Genomic DNA, 26,935 nt, shown 5'->3' on the forward strand with positions numbered 1-26,935 from the left:
CTTTCTGAACTACTAATACCACTTCATCAACCCTAAGATCCCTCTTGGGTTCCCTCCACTTTTTTCGTTGGTTCAATGCTGGTAACCACTCCCTTAACCACCTATTCCAAAAGTTTCGCATTAATTCTTGGACACGTCTCCATCGTTTCCTAGGATTAACAACTGTTGTGTCTAATATGCTCTCTGGAGCTAGATTACCTCCCATTTGACCGTGTAAAAAATGGTTTGGAGTTAATGGAATTACATCCTTTACTGAGGCAGATTGATATGTTAATGGACGTGAGTTTAATATACCCTCTGCTCCTACAAATGCAGAATGTAACTCTTCATCCGTTATATCTCTTAATACTCCATATATAGCCCTTTTAGCAGATTTTATAAGACTTTCATGTACTCCACCAAAATGTGGGGTCATAGGTGGAATAAAACTCCACTTTATACCAGTGACCACTGTCACACTTTGAATTTTATCTTTATCTAAGGATTTTAACACTCCCTTTAATTCTCTATCAGCTCCTACAAAATTTGTCCCGTTATCAGACATCATTTCCTCGGGTTTACCCCTTCTACTGACAAATCTATGAAAAGCATTTAGAAATGTATCTGTGTCTAAACCATACGCCATTTCCAAGTGCACGGCTCTAGAGGATAAACATGTGAACAAACACAAATAACGTTTTGTTTGTACCTTTCCTCTACCCTGTTTAGTAAGGAAGGGACCTGCATAGTCTACTGCGACTCTAGTAAACGCCTTTAAACTTTCATTTCTAGTTCTATTCTTAGGTAATGGAGCCATTATTTGTTCCCCTTGTTTTGCTAATCTACGCCTACATCCCATACAATTTTTTTCACATTCTCTTATTTCTTCTCTAGCCGCTTGTACCCAGTACTTCTCAGAGAATAATGACAGTGTATGATTTGTACCTATTACATGATTTCCTAACTCATGATACATTTTTACAATTAATTTAGTGACATGATGTTTCCTTGGTAATATAATGGGATATCTTACATCATATGATATCGCCTCATTTAGACTTAAACGTCCATTTGCTCTAAGCAAATAATCGGCATCCATTCGAGGATTCAATCCACTTATATTTACTCTTTGTACTTAGTATTTCACCCTTACTTAATCTCTTAATTTCGTCTGAGAACTCATCACCCTGTGCCTTTTGAATTATGGCAATTTCCGAGTCCTTAACCTCATCTACATTTAATGGTCCTCTGACTTTGTCTTTTAACCTACAGTTATTTATAAAACGCATCACATACGCAAATACACACACTAACTTATTCCAGCTAGAGTACCTTATTGGGTTTAATCTCCAGTTATCACTTTTCACTCTTGGTACCACTTTACTCAATAACGTTTTCATTCTTTTCTTAATCTCTATTTCATCTATCGCTTTCTCAATCTTATTTTATGGCCATTGCATCTCACAATCACTCAAGAATTCAGGACCTCGCCACCAAAGTTCATTCTGCTGCAACTCTATAACAGTACACCCTCGCGAAGCCACATCCGCAGGGTTTAATTTAGTGGGTATATATCTCCATTGACTAGGATTTGTTTGACCTTGTATTTCACCAATTCGATTCGCAACGAACGGCTTAAAATCTCTACTATGACCTCGAATCCACCACAATACATTCATACTGTCACCCCAAAATTTCACTTCCTTTAGTTGACATTGTAACGGATTTACAACAGATTTCGCAAGCTTTAAACCTAACATAGCTGCCATCAACTCAAGTCTCGGGATACTCATGGATTTAAGAGGAGCTACTTTCGTTTTGGATGCAACTAATCTTACATTTCTTTTTTTAACATCGTTATCATTCTGTGACACTGAATACACAACCACCGCATAAGCATCATTTGACGCGTCAACAAATGTATGCAACTCTTGATTCTCGCGCTCACCTGGGTTTATACACCTTTCTATTTCTATATCTTTTAATTCGCCCAAATTTGCTTTCCATCGTTCTAATTTCTGACCTACATCAGGGGGTAACTCTTCATCCCAGTCTAATCCATTTGCCCAAATCTCCTGCATAATTATCTTGCCTGCAACTACTACAGGAGCCAAAATCCCTAGTGGATCAAATATAGAAGCGATTCTACTCAAAGCTAATCTCTTGGTTAACTTACAGACATTAGAAGGACCAGAACCTCCTTGAAACTTAAATGTATCTTCCTCGGCTTTCCATATTAAACCTAAGGTTTTTGCAGAAGGTAACTCGTTCCCACTTAATTTGATTTCTTTAGCTCTATCTACTTCTGGTATTTTTTCCAGTACCGCTTTTGAATTTGAAACCCATTTTCTAGCACTCATACCCGCGCTTCCCCATAATTCTTTAAGCTCTCTATATAACTCTACTGCCTCTTGCTCATTTTTAACCGAGGTCATGGTATCATCCATGTAGGTAGAGTCTAAAACAGCCTGTGCTGCTAGAGGATACTCTTTAGAATTTTTTCGTGCATGTTCCTGAGTTACAAATTGAGCTAAGAATGGTGCAACATTAAGACCAAACACTAGTCGATTGAACTCATAAATTTCTGGCATCCGCTCTGTGTCTAAATCTCGCCACAAAAACCTAAGCATTTTCCTATCTTCTGGTTGCACTCCAATCTGGAGATACATTTCTGCAATATCGCAAATAATCGCTACCTTTTCCTTTCTAAATCTTAATAACACATCGAATAAATCGTTCTGCAATTTAGGCCCTGGATAGATCATATCATTCAAACATCTTCCCCCATAACGCGCCGCGGCGTCAAACACTAACCTAACTTTCGTTGTTTCCCTATCGGGTTTAACTACTGGGAAATGTGGTAGAAACCATTGATTTAGTTCTGTTAGGGATTGGTCTATTTTTCTGACATAGCCTTTGGATCTGTAATTATCTAAAACGTTCTGATAATTATCGCCTAACATCTTGTCTCTAGTTAATTTTCTTTCTAGACACTCTAATCTCTTAAAGGCCATCTCATAATTGTTATCCATATTTAATCCTTCTTCCCGCCACGGAATATTCACACTGTATCGCCCATCAACAGCTGTCAATGACTCTGACACTTTTTGAATCACTCTTTCATCTTCAGCTTTATATATTTTCAAATCACTTACTCCATAACTATCTACTTCCCAAAACTTCCTCATCATTACTTCGTTCACTACTGGTTTTGTAAGTATTCACATGTAGTGATGTTGTTCGCCAACTTCTACTCAAAGGACCAACACACGTCCAACCTAACGGTGTTCTTCTCGCAACAGGTTCTCCGGGACCCCCACATTTCTCTTCTAATGCTGTATGCAACTCTGGACAATCCACTCCAATCAGTAAATCTATCTCTTTTCTCTGACTACTTATCACAGGAAATTCTATGTCTCTCAAATGATCCCAATCCTTACTAACACTACTCCAATCTGACGCTTCTAGTCTACCAGTAACATCACTTATAGTCACTGCATTCACTTTAAATTTCTTAGATCCATCCAACGGTAATACAAATATCTCAACTGGCTTAGTCACAAATCTTTCCTCCTTACCACTTAACAAGCTCACAACCATCTCTTCTGTTACTCCACTGAGACCCAACTCTCCACATAACTCTTCATTAACATATGTCTGAGTACTACCATCATCTAATAATGCATTCACCTCTATTCTTTTCTTTCCATTACTAACTATGATTGGTATGGTTCGCAAAGCAATAGATTGGTTTTTACTTAACAATGTAGTGTTTGTCCCTGTTTCTGTTTTAGTTACTTTACGCTCCCCTTCCCTGGCAACTCCTACCTCTACAGTTTCAAAATTACTTTCCTTTTTTACTTTTTCTCTATGTAACAACCTATTATGGTCACTCTTACATCCATTTATACCACAGGACATAACCCGTTTACAATCAACTGCCCTATGTTTACATAGACACTTAAAGCACAATTTTTCTTGGCTAGCAATATTCCATCTCTCATTGATGGATAGTTGTCTGAATTTTACACATTCCCATAACCTATGGTTTTTCTTACAACATACACATGTGAACAAAGGTGATTCACTAGGCTTTTCCCCTGTGGGTGTACAACTATGACTGTAAGCCTTTTTTCCTCTAAAATCTGTGTTTACTACTCGAAATTTACTACTCTTATTTTCATTAGCTGTAGTGCTAATATTTCTTCCAAATATATTGCTGTTTACTGCAGCTTGACTCTCTACAAATTTTAACATATCCAAGAAACTTGGTTCCCTTTCACTAAGTATTGATTGTGCAGCATTAGCCCATTTAGCTTGCATAAATCTAGGTAATAGCCCTTGAATTTTTAATAGGTTGGAGGTACTGTTTAAATCATTTGTGTACCCCATTTTTGTTAGTGTTAGTTGACATTTTTTCATGTCACTGACTAGTCCCCATAACTCTTCATGGTTTCCTGCATTAATCTCTTTTCTGTTGGTTAACTTAAGCATCAATGAGTTTAAAACTAGATGGGGCTGCCCAAACTGCCTTTTAAGAATCTCTAAAGCCTGCTTATAACCTTCTTCTCCTAATAGAGGACAACTTACTATACTTTCCTTTGCCTTATTTTTACATAACTGTAGAAGGTATTGTAATTTTGCATTATCTGATGTTAACTTACTTGCTACATTTATCTCAAAATTTTGTACAAAAGCCCAATAGTTTCCCGGATCCCCATGGAATTCTATCACTTCCGCTTTTGGAAGTTCTAGGGCTAATTTGAATGCGGCCATAGCATCCATATCATTACTGTTAACCTTATTATTACCATCTTTCTCTCCCTGATCAACGTTTTCACTGTCCTCTTCTACCATAACTCTGTCAGTCTCTTCTGTCACTGTTCCCCTGACTGGCGGCTCCAGCACCCTCTTAGTCTCATGTATCACCTCTAGAAAATCCCTTTGGCAATCTTGCATCCACTTCTCCGCTTCCTCAAATTGTTCTTCATCTTCCAAATTTATCATTTCCACAATCTGCTCGTGAGCCCTCTCTACTGCTTCAAATACCTCGTTTGCTTTCTTTAATAAGTTCTGTATTAACTCAAAGTCCCTCTCTAGTTCCTCCTTCTGACACAAAACATTTATTGTGTTTGTAATCCTTGTTAACTGTCCTTTTCTATTTCTTCGTAGTATTTTTATATCTTTTTTTCGTTTCTCCATGTCTTCCATTTTGTTTGACTTTTCGCTTAGAAGCATGCACTGTACTCACGTGTATGTGTGACGTTCGCTCTCTAGCTAGAAGCATGCACTTTACTCACGTGCTCCGTTGCAACTAACTATAGGCTCACAACTTTCAGCCTAAAAATGTTGGTTCTTTAAAGTTTAATCTGTTTAAATTGGTCTATCTAACCTCGCTCTGCTACCATTTTCTTGTACTGAAGAAAGGCCCATAAATAATATATACACATACGCAAGAACTTTCTTATTTTTATTATCTTTTATTTTTCACACTTCTTACTAACCACGCTGTCGGTATTATCATTCTTTTTATCTATGACACGCCAAAACGGCCTTTTGCACACTATACAATAGCGCCCTCATTATTCTTTTGTTGTTCTTCAGAACAGTGACGTCATTTATACGCCATTTTGTGAAATCACATTATCAATCATATCTCCATAATTCATTATCACATATTAATGAAATTCACTACACGTAAACTTCAGGTCAAGGGTAAAAATATTAGCAAATAAGAACTTGCGCGTTTCAAGGACATAAGCGTGAAATCACGTGTTAAAAATTTAAAAAGCTCAAAATTAAGTTTTGATCAATTTAGGGCATGAATTAGGCCATTTGTGTGTTTCAAAAAATTACTGCGCAAAAACACGTTTTTGCACACGCGAATCTTAGAAAGCGTAAAAAATAAAATGTGATGTATAAATCATATTCTACTCACAATTCTTAGTACATTCACCGAGTCCATTCTGACTTAAAATAGTGCTATACGAGCACGTTAAAAATGACAAAATGCGCACATTAATTGTACAAAAGTGCTAAAAATGGTAAAAAATAAGACCTTTTTAAAATGAATATAACTCTTCAGAATGGAAGGTGACCCCCAATTTTTTTAACTTATTATGGAAGCTACTGAGTTGTAGAGATGAATTCATGTACACATTTGACGTACAAAATTGTGTGACGTCATCAAATGGCCACTTGAATTTAAAAATTAGGATTTTTTATCTTTTTTTGTGGATTATCACATTCAATAGAGCGTATCTCCGTTATTTGAGCCCGATTTTCACTCAGATTTCAGTATGTGCTTGCTATATTAATTATCTTTATCATGAGTTGCCATCATTTTATTTTGATGGCGTCATCACGCGTAAAAACTTGAATAACGTAGGTTGTGTAATTTGACCTTCACCGTAAATTTGAATATCTCACAGCTTTTAAGAATTAAAGGTGACCTTGATGATTATAATTGGTTATGAAAGCTGATGAAATGTAGATATGAATTCATATAAAAGTTAAGTCTATCGGATGTTGTGACATTATGATATGGCCAGTTGAAGTTAAAAAGTAGTTTTTTTATCTCTTTCATAAAAGTTATACAAATTTCAAAGAGCGTTCACCGCGCTTCTACGTGCCAAATTTTCTTCCAATTGTTATATTTTATTGCTTAATTCATTGTCTTTCGATCTTGTTATCCACAAGTTTATTTTGATAATGTCATCATACCAAAAAAATTAGAACATGATGTGTGTCTGTAATTTCACCAATGCTACACTGTATATAGATATACAGTATATACTGTACATAATGTATATGGCATATAATAGGCACAACTCAGCACTATAAGCGTATATAATAGGATGGCATACATCAACATTTTCCGATCGTATGTTAACATACGTGCATGTTTAAAAATATTAATGTCAATAAAAATGATAAAAATGATCACCTATAATTCGTCAAAGTGACGAATTAAATTCTAGTTCTAACTTTTTGTTTTCGGCTTCAGCCTCAAACTTCATTCGGAAATATTCAAGCATCATATCTTTAGGCATACCGCCTAGTAATTCGGGCAAATCAATATCCCTAGCCATTTTATCATACATTTTATTAACTTGGTCAACCTCTTCTTGGTTAACCATATCTCTTCTAGTATCTTTTTCTGACATGGTCTTATTTTTACCAGATCTTAAAGTTGTCATATCATTTGTTAACTTATGTATACAAAATATGTTATAAAAGTATTTTTATTACCTTGATTCCATTCGGATCTGTAAAAATATGAAATCCACATAAAATTTTAAATGCAATACAATAAAAGAAATTAATTTACTTCAGAGTCACAAACAACGTTCCTTTCAAAATACAAACTCCAAAATGCAATATCCAAAAGCAAAGTACAAATCACAAAATAATCATTCCAAGTTCGCTCCGTACAAAAAATTAATTTCGGAAAAAATAGTTTACAAAGTCAACTTTTTTTTTTTTGTCTTGTGTGGGGTCTTCCCACTTTTATTATAATTCTCAGATTTATATGTATATATATTATATATAAAATAAAGGTACATTGTAACAATTAATTATTTGTATGAATATTTCTCTTTCTATTGTATATTACTAAGATTGTTACAAGTTAAAAAGTAGTTAAAAAGTAGGCATATTTACATAAAAAGATGATTTCAATATAATAACCATGCTTTCATTTACAATTTTAAAAAGATGTTAATTAAAATGTAAAGATAAAACATGGTAATAAAAGTCTATGAACTGTCATTAAAAACGTACTTATAAAATCTTGTTCATGTTCGGGTAGAGAGGCTATAAACTCAGAGGAGGAATATAAAATATCCTCCCTTTTCACCAAGACAAAAAGGATGAGATGAAAAAAGAGGAATGCAAAAGTTTGAAAACTAGATAAGGATGATAGAATGGAATGATATATTTTAATGAAAACCGTAAGGTTAGAGTCCATACACCGTGCAAGTCCAAGATGTCATTTTGGCTCTGTGCGTATGTGAGACGCTTTATACCCGATGTCATCTTATTATAATACTACTTCTACTTCTGTATACAATTTGTAATTGGAAAATAAACAAAAAATATTGCATTTTAGAAAATATGAAAAACCACTTTATACAAATTATATTCATGCTATCAATTGTAGCAGAGTTTCCTTTTTTGCAGCCCATTTACGTTGTGCCTTAATGAAGTTACACATATGTTCATTTTCTATTAGATTTTTAACTTCAGCAGTGAAAAGAATCCAGATCTTTTTTTTATCATCTTTATCTTTTCTTCCAGCATTGGATATTATGTGTACCTTGTATATACAAAATAAAAACATAGAAATCAATTCATTTACAATATTGTTTTTTGTTCCTGTAACAATTTTAAACCATGTAATATTATCTTCAGCAATGGAAAGCAATTAGCCAGCACACCTTTAAATTTGTGCCATGTCCATTGAATGGCATTGCATTCAAACAGCATGTGCTGTTCACTTTCTATCTGATTTATACAATTGTCACATAAATTATTTTCTGCCAAATTCCATAATTTTAATCTTTTTTTACACGGTAATATTCGATGTAAGAGTTTAAAGTTGAATTGAGCAACTTTAACTATATGTTTCATCTTGTATACCTTATAATACCATACTTTATTCCAATCTATTTCTACGTTATTTAGCTCACATTCCCATTTTCTTTGAGAACCTGGTTCAGTGGAACTTTTGTTTATAAAATATTTATAGTAGATAGATCCTTTAATGTTCTTATGCAACAATGAATCATTATTACCTACATCTTGATTATTTGTATTGTCTTTTCTAATAATTTCTTTCCACCCATTTGGTATGGCATTCATAAGCTGTAAGTGTTCAATTAAACCGTTATGTTTTTTATACAAATTTGAGATTATTTCACCTGCAGTACATACTCTATCATTTATAAATATGTCACCAATTATTTTATAATCAGAATATAACCATGATTTGAAGTACAATGATTTATTGTTAGATAGTATAAACTTATTTTCCCATAATTGTTGATTTTTTATTTCTATTAAAGTTGTTGGTTCTGAATACACAATATTATTAAATTTTACAACAGCATTACTCATGTTCTTGTAGAATGTAGGCATATCTCTCAAGTTAGCATGATCATGTACATTAGGTTTAGTACTTTTTATTGTATATTCATTTGGGTGAAGGAAATATTTTGGTATGCATTTCCATTACCTGGATCTGGACTTAACAGTCGCTTGACCCAATTCAGTTTAAGTGATTCAACCACAGAGCTAATATCTGGCATGTTTAAACCACCTTCCTTAATATTTTTAATTAAGGTTATTCTCTTTATCTTTTCTCTTCTAGTTCCCCATAGGAACGTATATAGTAGTTTTTCTATTTGTTTAACTATATCTTTGGGAACATCAATTATACTTGCGTTATATATAAACTTAGACAATGCAAGTGTTTTAATAATAGTTATTTTACCAAAAAATGTAAGATTCCTTCTTTTCCATAAATTTAATACGTTTTCTAGATTGGTAATTTTTTTGTCCCAGTTTCTCTTTTCACATAAATGCTTATTGTAACCTACATGGATTCCTAAAAATTTAACAGGTTCACTAGTCCATGTAATATCTAATGGTCTTGAAACACTATTTTCGTTTACACCAATCCACATACCATTTGTCTTTTTTCTATTTAATGTTAACCCTGAAACACTACAAAAAGACTCAATCTCATTAAAGAAATATTTTAAACTACCTTCGTCATGTGAAAAAATTACGGTGTCATCCGCTAATTGAGCAATTTTAACGATATTATCATCATCGTCATTGCTATTAGGTAACGTAATTCCTATACATTTAGAATTATTTCTGATATTTACTGCCATTATTTCTGATACCAGAATAAATAGCAAAGCAGATAATTGGCAGCCTTGCCTCACACCACACTCCATTTTAAACTTTTCTGACAACCATCCGTTGTTTACTATGACACATTCTGTTTCTTTATACATAACCTTTATCCATTTTATAAATGAATTTCCAAAACCAAAGAGTTTTAAAACCTTAAACAGTAGTATTCTGTCTATTGAGTCGAAAGCTTTCGCATAATCAAGAAAAACAATAGCACCTGTCATACATTTTGCTTTTGTGTAGTCTAGTATGTCATTTACCAGTCTTACATTTTCTCCTCCAAACCTTTTCTTAATATAACCTTTTTGATCTTGATTTATAATGGAACCTATAACATTGTGTAACCTATTAGCTAGAATGTGAGCAAATATTTTATAATCCACATTAAGTAGTGTTATTGGTCTCCAATTGTTTAGGTTTTCCCTCTGTCCATTTTTGTATAAAAGATTAATAATACCTCTTCTTTGTGTTGTTGATAACATGCCTTTAACAAAGCTATAATTCAATGAATCACACAATAAATATTTTACATTCTCCCAAAATGTACGATAAAATTCTACACTTAATCCATCAATACCAGGACTCTTATTTGTTTTCATTTTAAAAATCGTTTTTGTGCATTCGTCGACTGTTACAAGACCTTCACATTTTATTACATCTTCTTCTAACAACGTTTTTAATTTTGTGTGCTTTAGATATTTGTTCATATCGTTTAGAGGTATTTCTTTATTAGAGTATATGTTTTTATAAAATAGAACTTCTTCTTTAAGAATTTCATCATTGTTAGATGTATATTTTCCATTACTTTTTAAAACAGATTTAATGTGTTTTCTTTTAGCATTATTCTTTTCTAACCCTAAGAAGAATTTATTATTTTCTTCTCCTTTTTCAAACCAATCAATTCTGGATCTGACAATTGCACCTTTTGCTTCAACTAAATATATGCTCTCTAAGTCATTCCTTTTTGTAATTAATTGTTTTTCGATTCTTTCATCGTATACTTGATTAAGCTTTTGTGTAAGCTCGTTGACTTCTTTTATTAAGCTTACTTTATCCAAATTTCTTTCCATTTTCTTTTTTTTACAAAATTTTACAGAACATTCTTTTATTTTTACTTTAAGTAATTCCCAGAGCACGTCTGGTCTCAGATTGTTTTCATTTTTTTTTGTATTTTCAATTATTCCTTTTATTTTTCGGACGTATTCTTTATCATTTAGAACACTATTGTTGATTTTCCATACTCCTGGACCTCTTTTTTCTTGATGTTGATCATTGGATATTTTTAGTGATATGGCCTGATGATCTGAGCATATCGAAGGTCTAATGTCTGTAGACAAAACATCGCCATTTTTATTGAGGGAACTCGATATGCACCAAAAATTGAGTCTTCTATATGTATTTGTCCTTCTCCATGTAAACTGGGTTTTATTTTTATTGTTATGTCTCCATATATCGATTAAGTTATGTTTAGTCATACATTTTTTTAAAGCAGATGGTGAACTGTCATATAGATTTACACTATTTTTTTGATCCAACTTTCTATCTAAGATACAATTCATATCTCCTCCAATAATTATGAATTCGTCATTGGTAATACTTAAGTTATCAATCTTTCTTTCTAATTTATTAAAAAAGAGATACCTTTCTTTGTAATTGTTGGGTGCATATATGTTAAAGAAGTAAAACATTTTATCATTGTATTTTACTCTAAGGATGGTCAGTCTACCCTCATCATCACTATATTTGCACTCAATATCGTTGGGGTCAAACCCTGATTTAAAAAATATTGAGACACCTCTACTTTTCGTCGTTCCAAAACTATGATACGATGCGCCTTTCCACAACGTCTTATTATAATTTACAACATTTTTATCAAGATGCGTTTCTTGTAGAAAAACAATGTCGAACTTTTGGTCATCTAACCAATTGAATATCTTCTTCCTTTTATACTTTTCTCTAATACCTCTAACATTTAGAGATATTAAATGTAGAGAATTATTTATATTTTTTTGTTTTTTCATTCAATATATATGTATATATACAGAATACCTCCTTATATACCCATTGGATGACCAAACACATATAATACAAAAAAATTAACAAACATGCGTGTGTTTCTTTTGGGGTTTTTTAAAATTATTTAATAAAATAAAAATGTTAAAGTTGAAACGATGTCAACTATATAGTATCAGTAGAACCAGACAAGCAATTTCAACTTACAGAGTCAGATTTCTTGTCCTTTCTTTCTGCGTTTTTTTCTCCACTTTCAGTGAGTTTCTTTCTTTTTCCTGCTGCAAAGTTCTCTCTTGCTGTGGTAGCTTGATCTTTAGTACCGATACTTGCCGGCTCAGCGTTACTAGCAATTGCGAAGTCAGTGATCGGCCTCAAACCCTTCTTGTTACTACTAATCTTGTCGGTGATTTTATTCAATTGTTCAACGTTGTTTGCTTTTTTTTTCTTTTGTTTCTTTTTTTCGTTCTTGGTTGCTTGATGCTCTTTCGTTTCTGTTGATTCGTTACCTTCCTGGCTTATAGTTTTTACTCTGTCAATAGCGTCTTGCATAATTAGTTGGACTCTTTCATCTAATTCGATAGAATCTGAGATGTTTTTTGGTTTGTCTGGTTTGCTTAAAAGTTCTTCTAGGACTTCAATGACATTACATGTTGATTCATTCTGCTCCCTTGCTTCTTGAACATTTTCAATACCCACTTCTTCATCTTGTTCCGTGTCTTGTTTCTTTTCATTTATTTCTTGCGTATTACTTTCTTCATAATCAACATTGCCATTAATTTGATAAGAGTCTGTTGTATTAGCAACATTATTACAATGCTTTGCCATGTGACCAGGTTTACGGCATATGTGGCAGATTGTATTTTCCATCTTTTTAGGGCACTCATATATTTTGTGGCCTACAAGACCACACTGAAAGCATGTTACTTCAATCTGTTGGTTGCTGTGGAAAAGCCTAGCATTGAAGCTGTTGATCTTAAGAAATCTCGGCAAGCTTCCTTTAAATCGTTCTACGATTACTGCTCGGTCTCCATTCAAGAAGCGGGATAATTTGCCATTTATTCTGAATTTTACTAGTTGTATCTCTCCAATGATTTTGCATCCTATTTTTTTTAACGAGTCGGTTATTTCTTCGTTTCTAACAGACAGTGGTATGTCTTTGACCAGTACTCTTACAGAATTTTCATCTCTATTTATGTATGGGTTCAAGTCGTAGACAGGTACTTGCTTTCCTTTAATGTTAAGGCCTGCAGTTATTACTTTAACTCTTTCATTATGGTCGTTTATATATATTCGCCATAGGTTTTTCACTTTTTGTGCTCCGATAAGGTTATCACAGTTCATCACTTTTAATAAGGCAAAGTAGATATCTTCTTCTTTCAGATATTCATCTTCCTTTTTCCGAATGTCATCATCTTTTACAAATACTGGTTTAACCCGTTGTATGTTAGGTTGAGTTGATGTCTCCATAGCTACAGACGTTTTTCTTGAACAATGGATGCTTACTAGAGCGTGAAGCGTGCGTACAAAGGATAGCTAGGCCTTGTTGCTATAGTGGTTGTCAAGATAAACAATAGCCTTACCCTTGTTTTCTTCGCTGTAGTATTGGCGGTACAATCAAAACGTAGTCGTGTTCGGGCCTGTACAAATTTACTCCTCAAATAACGTTAAAGAATATCCAAATGTAAAATCACAAGCTGATATTAGATCTCCTTCAAATGAGTGATTAGATGTTAGATATACCGTATTTTGATTTCAATCTTACGTTTAGTATTTTTAGATTTTTGAACGTTGGTTTTCTTTAAGTACTTGTACTTTAAAACGCCACCAACATCAAAAAAGTCAACTTTGCAAATCTTCCCAAACTTTAATGGGCTTCCTTCTGTTTTTTCAGTCTTCTTCTTTCAGATCTCGGTGAATATATATCTCCGATGAATATCCAGCAGTCTTGAGCTCAAAAGTACTTCTTCGTCGTAATATCCAAACAACGGTATAAAAACTGTCAGGAATCGTAACCATTTAAATTTTGATAAAAAGTTACTTCTATATGATCCAATATAATGTCAAGCTTGTAAGATGATATCGGTACTTACATTTCCAGAGAACTTGACATTTCGCATACTAACAGCAAGGCATAATAATCATAAGTGAATACGTTCTGGTGACGTAGCGGTGACGTGACGATGACATGGTTGAAAGGAGCCATTGTGAAGTTTACCGCTTGGTGTTATCCAAGCGGGATGTGCGGGGGTCGGTCTCTTTACGTTTTAGAATGTTATCATAAATGTGTGATAGTTCATATGCTCCTTCATCTCTATTCATATTATTATAATAACTCAGTATTAATACAATACAACTTTCTATCAGTCTAGACCTTTCTTCTCTATACTCTATACTTCTTTCTACTATGATCTTATTTTCTCTTCTCCCTAATATCTATAACATTTTACTACTTATACTGAATATGCAAATTAGGGGCTTCAGAGGAGGAACATTTTCCCTCCAAAGTTTCCCACCAAAATTATACCATTTTGATTGGCTAATAAATTTAGCTAGCTAGACCTAGTCTACGACATTCTTTTAACCACAGGAACTGAGAAACATAATATTATGACACTTGCCATAAGTCTGCATCGTTTTTTTGCCACTGGTGTTCCCAGTCTTGACAACAAAGTGCTTCCATCACCTTTTTTGGTCGAATTTACTAGTACATGTAATGCCCTTTATATTCCAATTTTCTCTTGAGTTTTAAAGGAATAACTTCTGCAGTTTGTGGAAGCCTAGGTAGTAAAGATATGATTGACTGTAACTTGGATGGTACGTTGACAGCATTACCATGTATAGCTTTTCATATATTTTGCCCTTATTTTTCGCTTTTCTTTTGCACTTGTTGACCTTATTTTCCTTATTTTTGGCATGTTTGCATTGATTGTGTGACTAATAGATAATGTACAGCCAACAGATACAGCTTATAGGTACAGCTAATATGTACGGCCAAACGGGTACACCTACCCTACAGATACAGCCAACAGGTGTTTGTGACTCTGCGCGGTCACTACGGGTTTTCAATGAAATGCCTAATTAAAATATCCATGCAGGACCATAACACTTTACTAAGATGTAAGTTTTACAGAATCGTATAAACAATGACACATATGCTGGTACTAAAACTAAAGATATGCTGAACAGAGTTACGTTAATTGTATCAACGCTTTGCTCGCGTACCATCTAGGTCGTGTCCACAGATGGTTCTCGAATACACAGAAATTTCAGCGTCAAAAACCTGACGATTTCAAATGTACGTACCGCAGGACTATAAATACATTGTCGTTTCAGTAAAATGATAAAAATGATCACCTATAATTCGTCAAAGTGACGAATTAAATTCTAGTTAGGTGATCATTTAGAATCGAATGATCACCTATTGTTATTGTACTTGCATTAAAATATTTAGTTATCCGCATTCAGCGGATAACTCCTTGTAATCGTCCTGTTTCAATTTTATTAGTTATCCGCTAGTAGCGGATAACTCCTTGTGATTGTAGTGGATCAATATTTTTTTTTTTCTGTATTATTCTTATTTCTTTCCCATTTTTTTGTGATTCACGTTTCTCTAAAATGTGTAAACATAACATTTCATAACTTTGACAACATGTGGGCATTTACGTGAAGTTGTGCACCTCCTATTTTGAATGACGTCAGAGTTGCGCAACGTGACTTACGCGCGATTTTATGATTTTTAATGATTGATCATAGCTTAAAAACCAAGCGTAATTTTTTTTTTACCCTTTATGAAAATTTAAGTAATATCAAGGGCAAACTTTTAGTGTACTTACGCGCGTTTTTACGAATTTCGCGTATTTAACATAGATCGAAAACCATATAACAATTTAATATGAAACTTGACAAAAGTTATATCTTGCGCTAACTGACCATGGGGAAAAAATGGCATGTTTCACACGAAGTTATGCTCGCACGCGCGCTTAAAATTTAAAATTGCGAAAAAACAATTTCTGGTCATAATGACATAATCTTTTTCGGTGTGCAATATTCCAACGTATGACATGCATGTGGCGTTTGTCGTGCGGATAACTAACTCATCAAAGTGACGAGTTTCATGTCTAGTTCTTTTTTCTTTCCCGGATTTTTGTGACCAGCATATCTCAATTGCTTGTGAACATAACTTTGTACGCGCGCGTTTTTGATGAAAAAGTTCCAAAATTCGTGAAAATTATGCATTTTTTTAAGCAGTCATAGATTCTAAACTACGAGGTGAACTTTTTTTTATTCTGCAAGTTGATGAGTTGTAGATATCGGATCATGGATCAATATGGCTAACCGGACATTGTGACGTCATCGTATGGCCACACGAATGTAAAATATAGGAATTTTATTTCTTTCGTTATTAATCATCACATTCAATGGAGCGCATCACGCTTATCCATATTCCATTTTCTCCAAGATTTTAATATTGTCTAGGTCAATCAACTATCTTTCGCATGAGTTAAAAATATTTTAATTTTTATGACGTCATCATGTCTAAAAATGTAAATAACGTGGGTCACTTATTTTCATCTTTACAGTAAATTTCAATCTGTTATAGCTCGTAAGAATAAAAAGTGATAATCATGATTAAAACGTTTTCTGGAAACTATTGGATTTTAGATACGAATTCATGTGACATTTAAAAGAGCGCGCATCTATATTTTACGTATTCAAATTCCTTCTACACGTTAATATGTTGTTGCTGAGATAATTTCCTTCCAAAATTGCTATCTTAGAGTTTAATTTTGATACCGTCGCCATGTTAAAAATATGAATAAATGGCAGGTCCCATAATTTCACCTATTCTGCACTGTATGTAATATGTATACATATTATACTGTTTATACTGTATAATACTATATGACACAAAATTGACAGAATTCAGCACTAACAACATTCTGTGTGCAATATTAGTATGACGTGGCGTTTGTCGTGCGGATAACTAACTCGTCAAAGTGACGAGTTTCATGTCTAGTTTTCTTCTTTCTGTACACTTTTTGTGTAACAAATATCTCAAAAAGTTAAATGTCAATGATTACCAAAATTTCACAATGTCTTTCAAATACTGTAACTTAGTCCTAATAAGCTTTTCAGTGTGATCACTCATCCGTGACATCATTTATACGCCATTTTGTGAAATCATTTTATCAATCATATCTCCATAATTCATAATCACATATTAATAAAATTCACTACACGTAAGCTTCAGGTCAAGGGTAAAAATATTAGCAAATAAAAACGAACGTGCACGTAGGGTCATGCACGTGAAATCGCACGTTAAAAATTTAAAAAGCTCAAAATTACGTTTTGATCAAATTAGAGCATGAATTAGGCCATTTGCGTGTTTTAAAAAATTACTGCACGCGCAAAAACGTGTTTTTGCGCGTGTGTACGTAGAAAGCGTAAAAAATAACAATTTTTTGTACAAATTGCATTCTACTCATCTTCCTTAGTACATTCACCAAATTTGAGTCCATTTCGACTTAAAATAATGCTATACGAGCACGTTAAAAATGACAAAATGCGCACATTAATTGTACAAAAGTGCTAAAAATGGTAAAAAATAAGGCCTTTTTAAAATGAATATAACTCTTCAGAATGGAAGGTGACCCCCAATTTTTTTAACTTATTATGGAAGCCAATGAGTTGTAGATATAAATGTATATACACATTAGACGTACAAAATGGTATGATGTCATCATTTGGCCACATGGATTTTTAAAATATGGTTTTTTCCCCTTTAGTCATAGACCACCATATTCAACAGAGCGTAACTCGCTTATCTGTGATCGATTTTCTTTTAATTTTTATTTGATTCTACCTCAACCAATTATGTTACTCATGAGTTGCCAATATTTTCATTTTTATGACGTCATCACGTCTTAAAATTTGAATAACGGTGGTTACGTAATTTCACCTACAACGTATATTTGAATACCTTACAGCTCTTCTGAATTAAAGTTGACCTTGATGATTATAACTTATTATGAGAGCTGGTTAAATGTAGATATGAATTTATATAAAAATTATGCCTATCGAATCTTGTGACGTTATCATATGGCCAGTTGAAGTTAAAAAGCAATTTTTTCATCTCTTTCGTCAAAGTTATACAAATTTTAAAGAGCGCGCACCGCGCTTCTACGTGCCAAATTTTCTTCCAATTGTTATATTTTATTGCTCAATTCATTATCTTTCGATATTGTTATCCACAAGTTTATTTGGATAATGTCATCAGTGCCAAAAAATTAGAACATGATGTGTGTCCGTAATTTCACTAATGCTACACTGTATATAGATAGATAGATACAGTATATACTGTACATTATGTATATGGCATATAATAGGCACAACTCAGCACTATAGCGTATAATAGGGTGGCATACATCAACATTTTCCGATTGTATGTTAACATACGTGCATGTTTAAAATATATTAATGTCAACTAGACATGAAACTCGTCACTTTGACGAGTTAGTTTTCCGCACCACGACAAACGCCACATGCACGTCATACGTTGGAATATTGCACACAGATAAAGATTATGGCATTATGACTAGAACTGAAGAATATGATATGCTGTTAGTGCTGAATTCTATCAATTTTGTGTCATATAGTATATACATGCAAACAGTATAATCTGTATACATATTACATACAGTGTAGAATAGGTGAAATTACGAGACCCGCCATTTATTCCAATTTTTAACATGGCAACGGTATCAAAATGAAACACTTAGATAGCAATTTCAGAAGGAAATTATCTCAGGAACAACATATTAACGTGTAGAAGAAATTTGAATACGTAAAATATAGATGCGCACCCTTTTAAATGTGATGAACTATTACGCAAAATATGAAAATACGACTTTTTTAATTCAACTGGCCATATGATGACGTCACAACATCCGATTGGCAAAATGTTTACATGAATTCGTATCTACAATCCAATAGCTTCCAGAAAACGTTTTAATCGTGATTATCATATTTTATTCTTACGAGCTATTACAGATTAAAATTTACTGTAAAGATGAAATTAATGACCCACGTAATTAAAATTTTTAGGCATGATGACGTCATAAAAATTAAAATATTTTTATCTCATGCTAAAGAAAGTTGATTGACATAGATAATATAAAAATCGGGGTGAAAATGGAAAACAGATAATTGGAGATGCGCTTTATTAAATGTGATGAGCTATGACGAAAGATACAAAAATCCTATATTTTATATTCGCGTGGCCATACGATGACGTCACAATGATCGATTCGCCATATCAATGCATGATTCCATATCTACAACTTATCATATTCCAGAATATGTAATAAAAATAACTTTCTCCATTTAGTTTAGAAATTACGACTGTTTAAAAAAAGGCATAATTTTGAAGAATTTTTGAAATTTTTCATCAAAAACGTGGGCAAATTATCCAATTCTACTTGCTCGTATGACGTGATTTTAAGTCGAAATTGTTTAAAAATTGGTAAAATTACTAGAAAATGCTGGAAAAACATAAATCATGTCGAAAAAGTATGTTTTTAACGTTACGTGAGCACCGAGCGCGTAAAAAAATGCGTGCACGTGGGAATTTTTGACCTAGATAATATAAAAATCGGGGTGAAAATGGATAACGGATAAGTGGAGATGCGCTCTATTAAATGTGATGAGCTATGACGAAAGATACAAAAATCCTATATTTTATATTCGCGTGGCCATACGATGACGTCACAATGTCCGGTTAGCCATATTAATGCATGATCCGATATCTACAACTCATCAACTTCCAGAATATGCAATAAAAATAACTTTAACCGTTTAGTTTAGGAACTACGACTGTTTAAAAAAAGGCATAATTTTGACAAATTTTGACGATTTTTTGAACTTTTTCATCAAAAACACACATAAATTATCCAATTTGAAGTGCCCGTAGACGTAATTTTAAATCGAAATTGTTCAAAAGTTGGTAAAATTAATAGAAAAGGCTGGAAAAACATAAATCACGCGAAAAAAAATTTGTCAACGCTACGTGCGCGTAAAAAAATGCGCGCACCTGGGAATTTTTTACATGCTCAAAATGACATGAAACGCGTAGAAAAATGATTAGAAATTGAATTTTCGCATTTTGAAAATTTAAACGCGCGTGCGCGCGTAACTTCGTGTGAAACATGCCATTTTTTTTTCACATTCAGTTAGCCCAAAACATAAATTAAACTTTTGTTAAGTTTCAATTTAAATTGTTATATGTTTTTCAATCTATGTTAAATAGGCAACATTCGTAAAAAAGTGCGTAAGTCATGTTGCGCAACTCTGACGTCATTAAAAAATAGGAGGTGCACAACTTCACGTGAATGCCCTCATGCTGACAAAGTTATAACATGTTATGTTTACACGTTTTTTAGATACGTGAGACACAAAAATGAGGGAGAAGGAAAGAAAAAAAAAAAGTAACAGGACAGTTACAAGGAGTTATCCGCTCAATGCGGATAACTAATAACATAGAAAAAGAATCTGGACAATAACAAGGAGTTATCCGCGTCTAAGCGGATAACTAATAATACAGAAAACTAGACATGTAACTCGTCACTTTGACGAGTTAGTTATCCGCATGACAAACGCCACGTGCACGTCATACGTTGGAATAGTGCACACAGAAAAACATTATGGCATTATGACCTGAACTGAAGAATATGATATGTTGTTAGTGCTGAATTCTGTCAATTTTGTGTCATAGTATATATAGTATAATATGTATACATATTACATACAGTGTAGAATAAGTGAAATTATGGGACCTGTCATTTATTGCAATTTTTAACATGTTGACGGTTTTAAAATGAAACGCGAAGATACCAATTTTGGAAGGAAATTTTCTTAGCAACAACATTAACGTGTAGAAAAAATTTGAATACGTAAAATATTGATGCATGCTCTTTTAAATGTAATGAATTATGACACAAAAGATGAAAATATGACATTTTTTATTTAACTGGCCATATGATGACGTCACAACATCCGATTGGCAACATTTTCACATGATTTCGTATCTACAATCCAATAGCTTCCAGAAAACGTTTGAATCGTAATTATCACATTTTATTCTTACGAGCTATAACAGATTATAATTTACTGTAAAGATGAAATTAATGCCACACGTAATAAAAATTTTTAGGCATGGTGACGTCATAAAAAATAAAATGTTTTTAACTCGTGCGAAAGATTGTTGATTGACCTAGACAATATCAAAATCGGGGTGAAAATGGAAAACGGATAAGTGGAGATGCGCTCTATTAAATGTGATGAGCTATGACGAAAGATACAAAAATCCTAAATTTTATTGTCGCGTGGCCATACGATGACGTCACAATGTCCGGTTAGCCATATTAATACATGATCCGATATCTACAACTCATCAACTTCCAGAATATGTCATCCACAAAAAGTTGATCGTGTAGTTTAGAAATTACGACTGTTTAAAAAAAGGCATAATTTTGATGAAATTTTGAACTTTTTCATCAAAAACGCGCGCAAATTGTCCAATTCGACGTGCTCGTATGACGTAACTTTAGGTCAAAATTGTTTAAAAGTTGGTAAAATTACTAGAAAACGGCTGGAAAAACATAAATCAAGCGCAAAAAATATGTTTTTAATGCTACGTGCAAATTTGCGCACGCGTGGGAATTTTTGACATACTTAAAATGACATGAAACACGTAGAAAGTTGATTAGAAATAAATTTTGCGCATTTTAAATTTTTAAATGCACGTACGCGCGTAACTTTGTGTAAAACATGCAATTTTTTTTTCAACAGAAAGTTAGCGCATGATATAAATTAAACTTTTGAAAAAAGTTTCAATTTAAAACGTTATTCTGTTTTTTACCTATGTTTAAAACGCTAAATTCATAAAATCGCGCATAAGTCACGTTGCGCAATTGTAAACATGCTGAAAAGCTTCACTGCACAACTTCATATGAGTGACGATATGTAGAGAAAGTTACGAAATGTTATGTTTGGAAGTTTTACAGATACGCGTGACACAAAAAATTACAGAAAGAAAGAAGATAAAGAAAAAAAAGAGGATGATGATTTCGTACAATCACTAGGAGTTATCCTGCAACTTTGTTGCGAATAACTAAAAAATATTGATCCCATACAATAACAAGGAGTTATCCGCTCTACCAAGCGGATAACTAATAAAATTATAAAAATGATCACCTATAATTCGTCAAAGTGACGAATTAAATTCTAGTTATTCTTCTTTCTGTACACTTTTGTGTAACAATTATCTCAAAAAGTTGAATGGCAATGATCAGAAAAATTTCACAATGTCTTTCAAATACTTTAACTTAGTCATAATAAGCTTTCCAGTGTGATCACTCATCTGTGACGTCATTTATACGCCATTTTGTGAAATCACATTATCAATCTTATCTTCATTATTCATTATCACATATTAATGAAATTCACTACAAGTAAACTTCAGGTCAAGGTAAAAATATTAGCAAACTAGAGGGTACTCCGAGAGTACAAACCTCCGCCTACTGTAAAATTCCCCTACATAAAATTTTCCCGGAAAATATATATATATTTTTACAATTTTTTTTTTATTAGTTCTAAGTGTAAATAGGCTAACTGCACACTACAAAGTTGTGAATGAGAGTTTGGTGTAATAGTTATGTATCCAGCCTCTCACAGTTGAGATTGCTGGTTCAAGTCCCACTGAGGTTATTTTTTTTTTTTATTATTATTTTTTTATTTCTTTTTTGTTTTTGTTTTTTGTGGACCTTGATCTTTGACCCTGACCCTTCAAAATTTAAACACAATTATATGATGAGTCATTGATCATTGTGGCTAAGTTTGGTGAGAATCGGATAAAAACTGTGGTCTCTAGGCAGTAAAATAGTTTTTTGTTAGTTGTGACCTTGAACTATTACCTTTTCCCCTCACAATCGAACTCGTCCAAGCTTTTGGGGCATAGATCATTGTAGCCAAATTTGGTGAGAATCGGCTAAAAACTGGCCTCCAGGCTGTTCAGACACACACACACACAAAAACACACGATTGCAGGTGAAAACACACGCACAAACACACAAACATACAGGGGTAAAAATATAACCTCCTTGGCGGAGGTAATAAAAACTTGCGCGTTTCAAGGTAATGCGCGTGAAATCGCACATTAAAAATTTAAAAGCTCAAAATTAAGTTTGATCAATTTAGAGCATGAATTAGGCTATTTGCCTGATTAAAAAAAATAATGCGCAAAAACACGTTTTTGCGCACACGATTCTTAAAAAGCGTAAAAAAAATTAAATTTGATGTATAAATCACATTCTACTCACAATCTTTAGTACATTCACCGATTTTGAGTCCATTCCGACGTAAAATAACGCTATACAAGCACGTTAAAAATGACAAAATGCGCACATTAATGTCACAAAAGTTCTAACAATGGTGAAAAATAGGTCTTTTTTAAAATGAAAATAACTCTTCAGAATGCAAGATGACCCCCAATTTTTTTAACTTATTCGGGAAGCCATTGAGTTGTAGATATAAAAGTGTTGTGACGTCATCAAATGGCCACTTGAATTTAAAAATTAGGATTTTTTAACTTTTTGTGTAGTTTATCACATTCAACAGAGCGCTTCTTATATTTATTTGCTCAATTCATTATCTTTCAAAATTGTCATCTTGGAGTTTATTTTGATAATTCCATCATACCAAAAAATTAGAACATGATGTGTGTCCCGTAATTTCACCTATGCTACATATAGATATATACAGTATATACTGTACATATTGTATATGGCATATAATAGGCACAACTCAGCACTATAAGCGTATAATAGGATGGAATACATCAACATTTTCCGATCGTATGTTAACGTATGTGTATGTTTAAAAAAAATATTAATTTCAGTAAAACTAAAATGATAAAAATGATCACCTATAATTCGTCAAAGTGACGAATTAAATTCTAGTTTCATTTGGCTTCATATGATTAATTTTTGATGAAGTTTCTTTTTTTTGTAAGCCAAAAATGTATGTAACAATACTTTTTTTGGCTTAGAATAATAATCAAAAAATAATCATACGAAGCCAAATGAAATTATTTGAATATTTTAGAGTATATAATATTTGTTATACCTTTTAAAACATTTTTCTGTTTTTAAATGTTTAGTTTTATAAAAATTTGTTTTGCTTGTTAACTCTTTTTGTATTTGCTTTGTAATTTTTAATTAATGGATCAATGAATGAATAAAAAGCAATTCACAAATTCAATTCTTTCAATTTTTTTATGAAATGTCTCATTTTTTAATTTTATAAGATGGGGACATTCCTGATGAATATCACTGCCCAATCACGAGAGAGATAATGAAAGATCCAGTCATATGTGCAGGTAATTTTTTTAATCTATATTGAAAGGTTGTTCTGCAAAATAACATATGGCCAGTTCACGTTTATATGTTTTTGCTCAGATAATTTCCTTCCAAAATTGCTATATACCTGTATTTTTCTATCTACATTTAAATATACATATATTTGTTTATTACCGTTACTTTATTAGATGGATATACTTATGAACGCAACTCAATAGAAACATGGTTGCAGAGGAACAATACCAGTCCAATGACTAACACACAACTGATAAACTGTCAACTAACTCCTAATAGAAGTCTAAAGGCTATAATTCAGAGGATTATAAAAAGTGACACTTTTTAAATTAACTTTAAAGGCAATTATGCTTTTAATTATTTTAATATTATGTGTGGGCGTGTGGCGCAGTGTGTTGGACGTTGGACTACTGATCGTGAGACCGAGGTTCGAATCCAACTCTCGCCGCATTGCTTGTATTCGTAGGCAAGATACTTTACTTACATTTGCCTCTCTGCACCCAGGTGTATAAATGAGTACCCGGTTAGATCAAGACACAACTTTGCGCTGATTATTTATATTGATAACTTTATAATAAGAGGTCTACTACCATTACTTTCATTGATTTATTATTTTATAACTTCTTGATATTTCTATACTTTTATGTAAATCCAAAGGCAAATTACTGAAAAAAAATGACAATGCTGTGGGTATCAGTGGCTGGATCTCAATGGAGATACAAAAAAAAAAGCGAAAAGCTAAATCAAAACGATAAAGTTACAAACAAGTTCAGACTGCTTTCTTATTATGTAAGCAAGAATTTAAAAACTGTTCCTCATAACTGCCCATTGTGATAGATATATGCAAACATACTATTTAATAATTTTCACAGCATTAATATATTGATTCCAAATTTAATTTGTCAGCAATTTGAACAATCCTCTGAGAATTGTGAGCACATTGTCAATTTCTGTAGGGCTGGCATCTGTAATTGGTAAATATCCAATCACTGACTTGAGTGGAACATTAACTACTGAAAGAAGCTGGTTGAATTCAGTCCATGCTGGGAGTGCTTGATCGCTCTTCTTGAAAAATTTTGTTGTTGTATGCCAGATCTAATTTCAAGGGACACTTTAATAATAGAGGGCACAAGTCGGCCAGACTGATTTTTCTCTGTTTATTGCCAGTTAATTTTCAGTAATTTGTATATTGCAGACTATGTATACATTAGTATTTTTAAGTGATTGTCTAATTTAGAGTTAGGGATCAGGTGCCGTTTTCGACCACCTCGACTTATATGGACTATACCATTATTATGATAGGGGTGTTGTGTATTATGTCTATTAAATGGGAAGACAATACAATTGTTCTGTTAGTACAACCTACAAGGAACAATACAGAACAAAAACTAGCAAGCATGTACTTTTTATAAGGCATGCTATTATTAGGTACTTTGTTACGGAATGCCAAGATTTGTAACAATACTACTATCTAATATACTTACAATATAAGTAGGTATACTTACTATATATAAACTAAACTAAATACTACAGTATAATCAGAATTAAAACATATTAAATACTATGTTACATTCTAATCGGCCCAATCTCTATCATCGGTAGATAAATCATATTTTTTATTTGTAAGGGATAAATCCCAACAACATAGAAACATGGATTTGAACTCAAGAACCTGGCATCTGTAGATGAGCATAAATGAAGATTCATAAATGAAGATTTTTTTTGTTTTACTGATCACCTGATACATTTACATTTAATGCTAAATGTAAATAAACGAACCGATATTGTAGATACAGAAACAAAATGGTGACAGACTCATTGACATTATTATATGTTTATTTGTTTTACTGATTTATTACCTGATACATTTATATTTAATTGTTAAATGTAACTAAATGAAACTATTGTAGATACAGAAAAAAAAACAGAATCATTGATGTAATTATATGTATGTTTGTTTTACTGATCACCTGATACATTTAATGTTAAATGTAAATAAATGAAACGATTGTAGATACGGAAACAAAATGGTGACAGATTCATTGACGACATAATTATATGTATTTTTGTTTTTTACGATGACTCGGCTATTGTTCACACAACAACATTAAAGTGTACAGAATAGCTTAAAATCGCATTTGGAAACGTTTTAGACAATTTTTGAGCATTTTGAAAAAACTTGCTAACATTAAAACACCAAAGTCCTTAAAATAGCTTCAATTCACATTTGGAGACATTTTAAACCTTTTTGTGCATTTCGATGAAACTTGGTCACACAAAAACATCAAAGTGCTTTTAAAAAATCACATTTGAAACCGTTTTAGACCATTTTGAGCATTTTAACAAATTTTGTTCAAATATAAACTCCAAAGTGCCCAGAATAGCTTCAAATCGCATTTAGAGACGTTTTAGACCATTTTGTGCATTTCGATGAAACTTGGTCACACAAAAACAACAAAGTGCTTTAAATCACATTTGAATCCGTTTTAGACCATTTTGAGCATTTCGACAAAAATTGTTTGTTCACACAAAAACATTAAAGTGTACAGAATAGCTTAAAATCGCATTTGGAAACTTTTTAGACCATTTTG

At 32.8% G+C, this 26,935-nt stretch overlaps 1 protein-coding gene across 2 annotated transcripts in view; it reads left to right on the plus strand.

Annotated features, from left to right (window-relative positions):
- Nucleotides 1-26,275, plus strand: part of LOC144844733 (WD repeat, SAM and U-box domain-containing protein 1-like) — a 200,410-nt gene extending 174,135 nt beyond the window's left edge. Inside the window, exons 10-11 of one of the 2 annotated variants that reach the window (XM_078701781.1) lie at nucleotides 24,278-24,349; nucleotides 24,518-26,275. In XM_078701781.1, the coding sequence (XP_078557907.1) occupies nucleotides 24,278-24,349; nucleotides 24,518-24,672 (227 nt within the window). In that variant the 3' untranslated portion in view covers nucleotides 24,673-26,275. The remainder of the gene's footprint in view (nucleotides 1-24,277; nucleotides 24,350-24,517) is intronic. The other variant, XM_078701787.1, reaches the window with a different exon arrangement.
- Nucleotides 26,276-26,935: the final 660 nt, after the last annotated feature.

This window comes from Antedon bifida, chromosome 1 (assembly GCF_963402885.1).
Source record: "Antedon bifida chromosome 1, ecAntBifi1.1, whole genome shotgun sequence".
NCBI classification, from domain to species: domain Eukaryota; kingdom Metazoa; phylum Echinodermata; class Crinoidea; order Comatulida; family Antedonidae; genus Antedon; species Antedon bifida.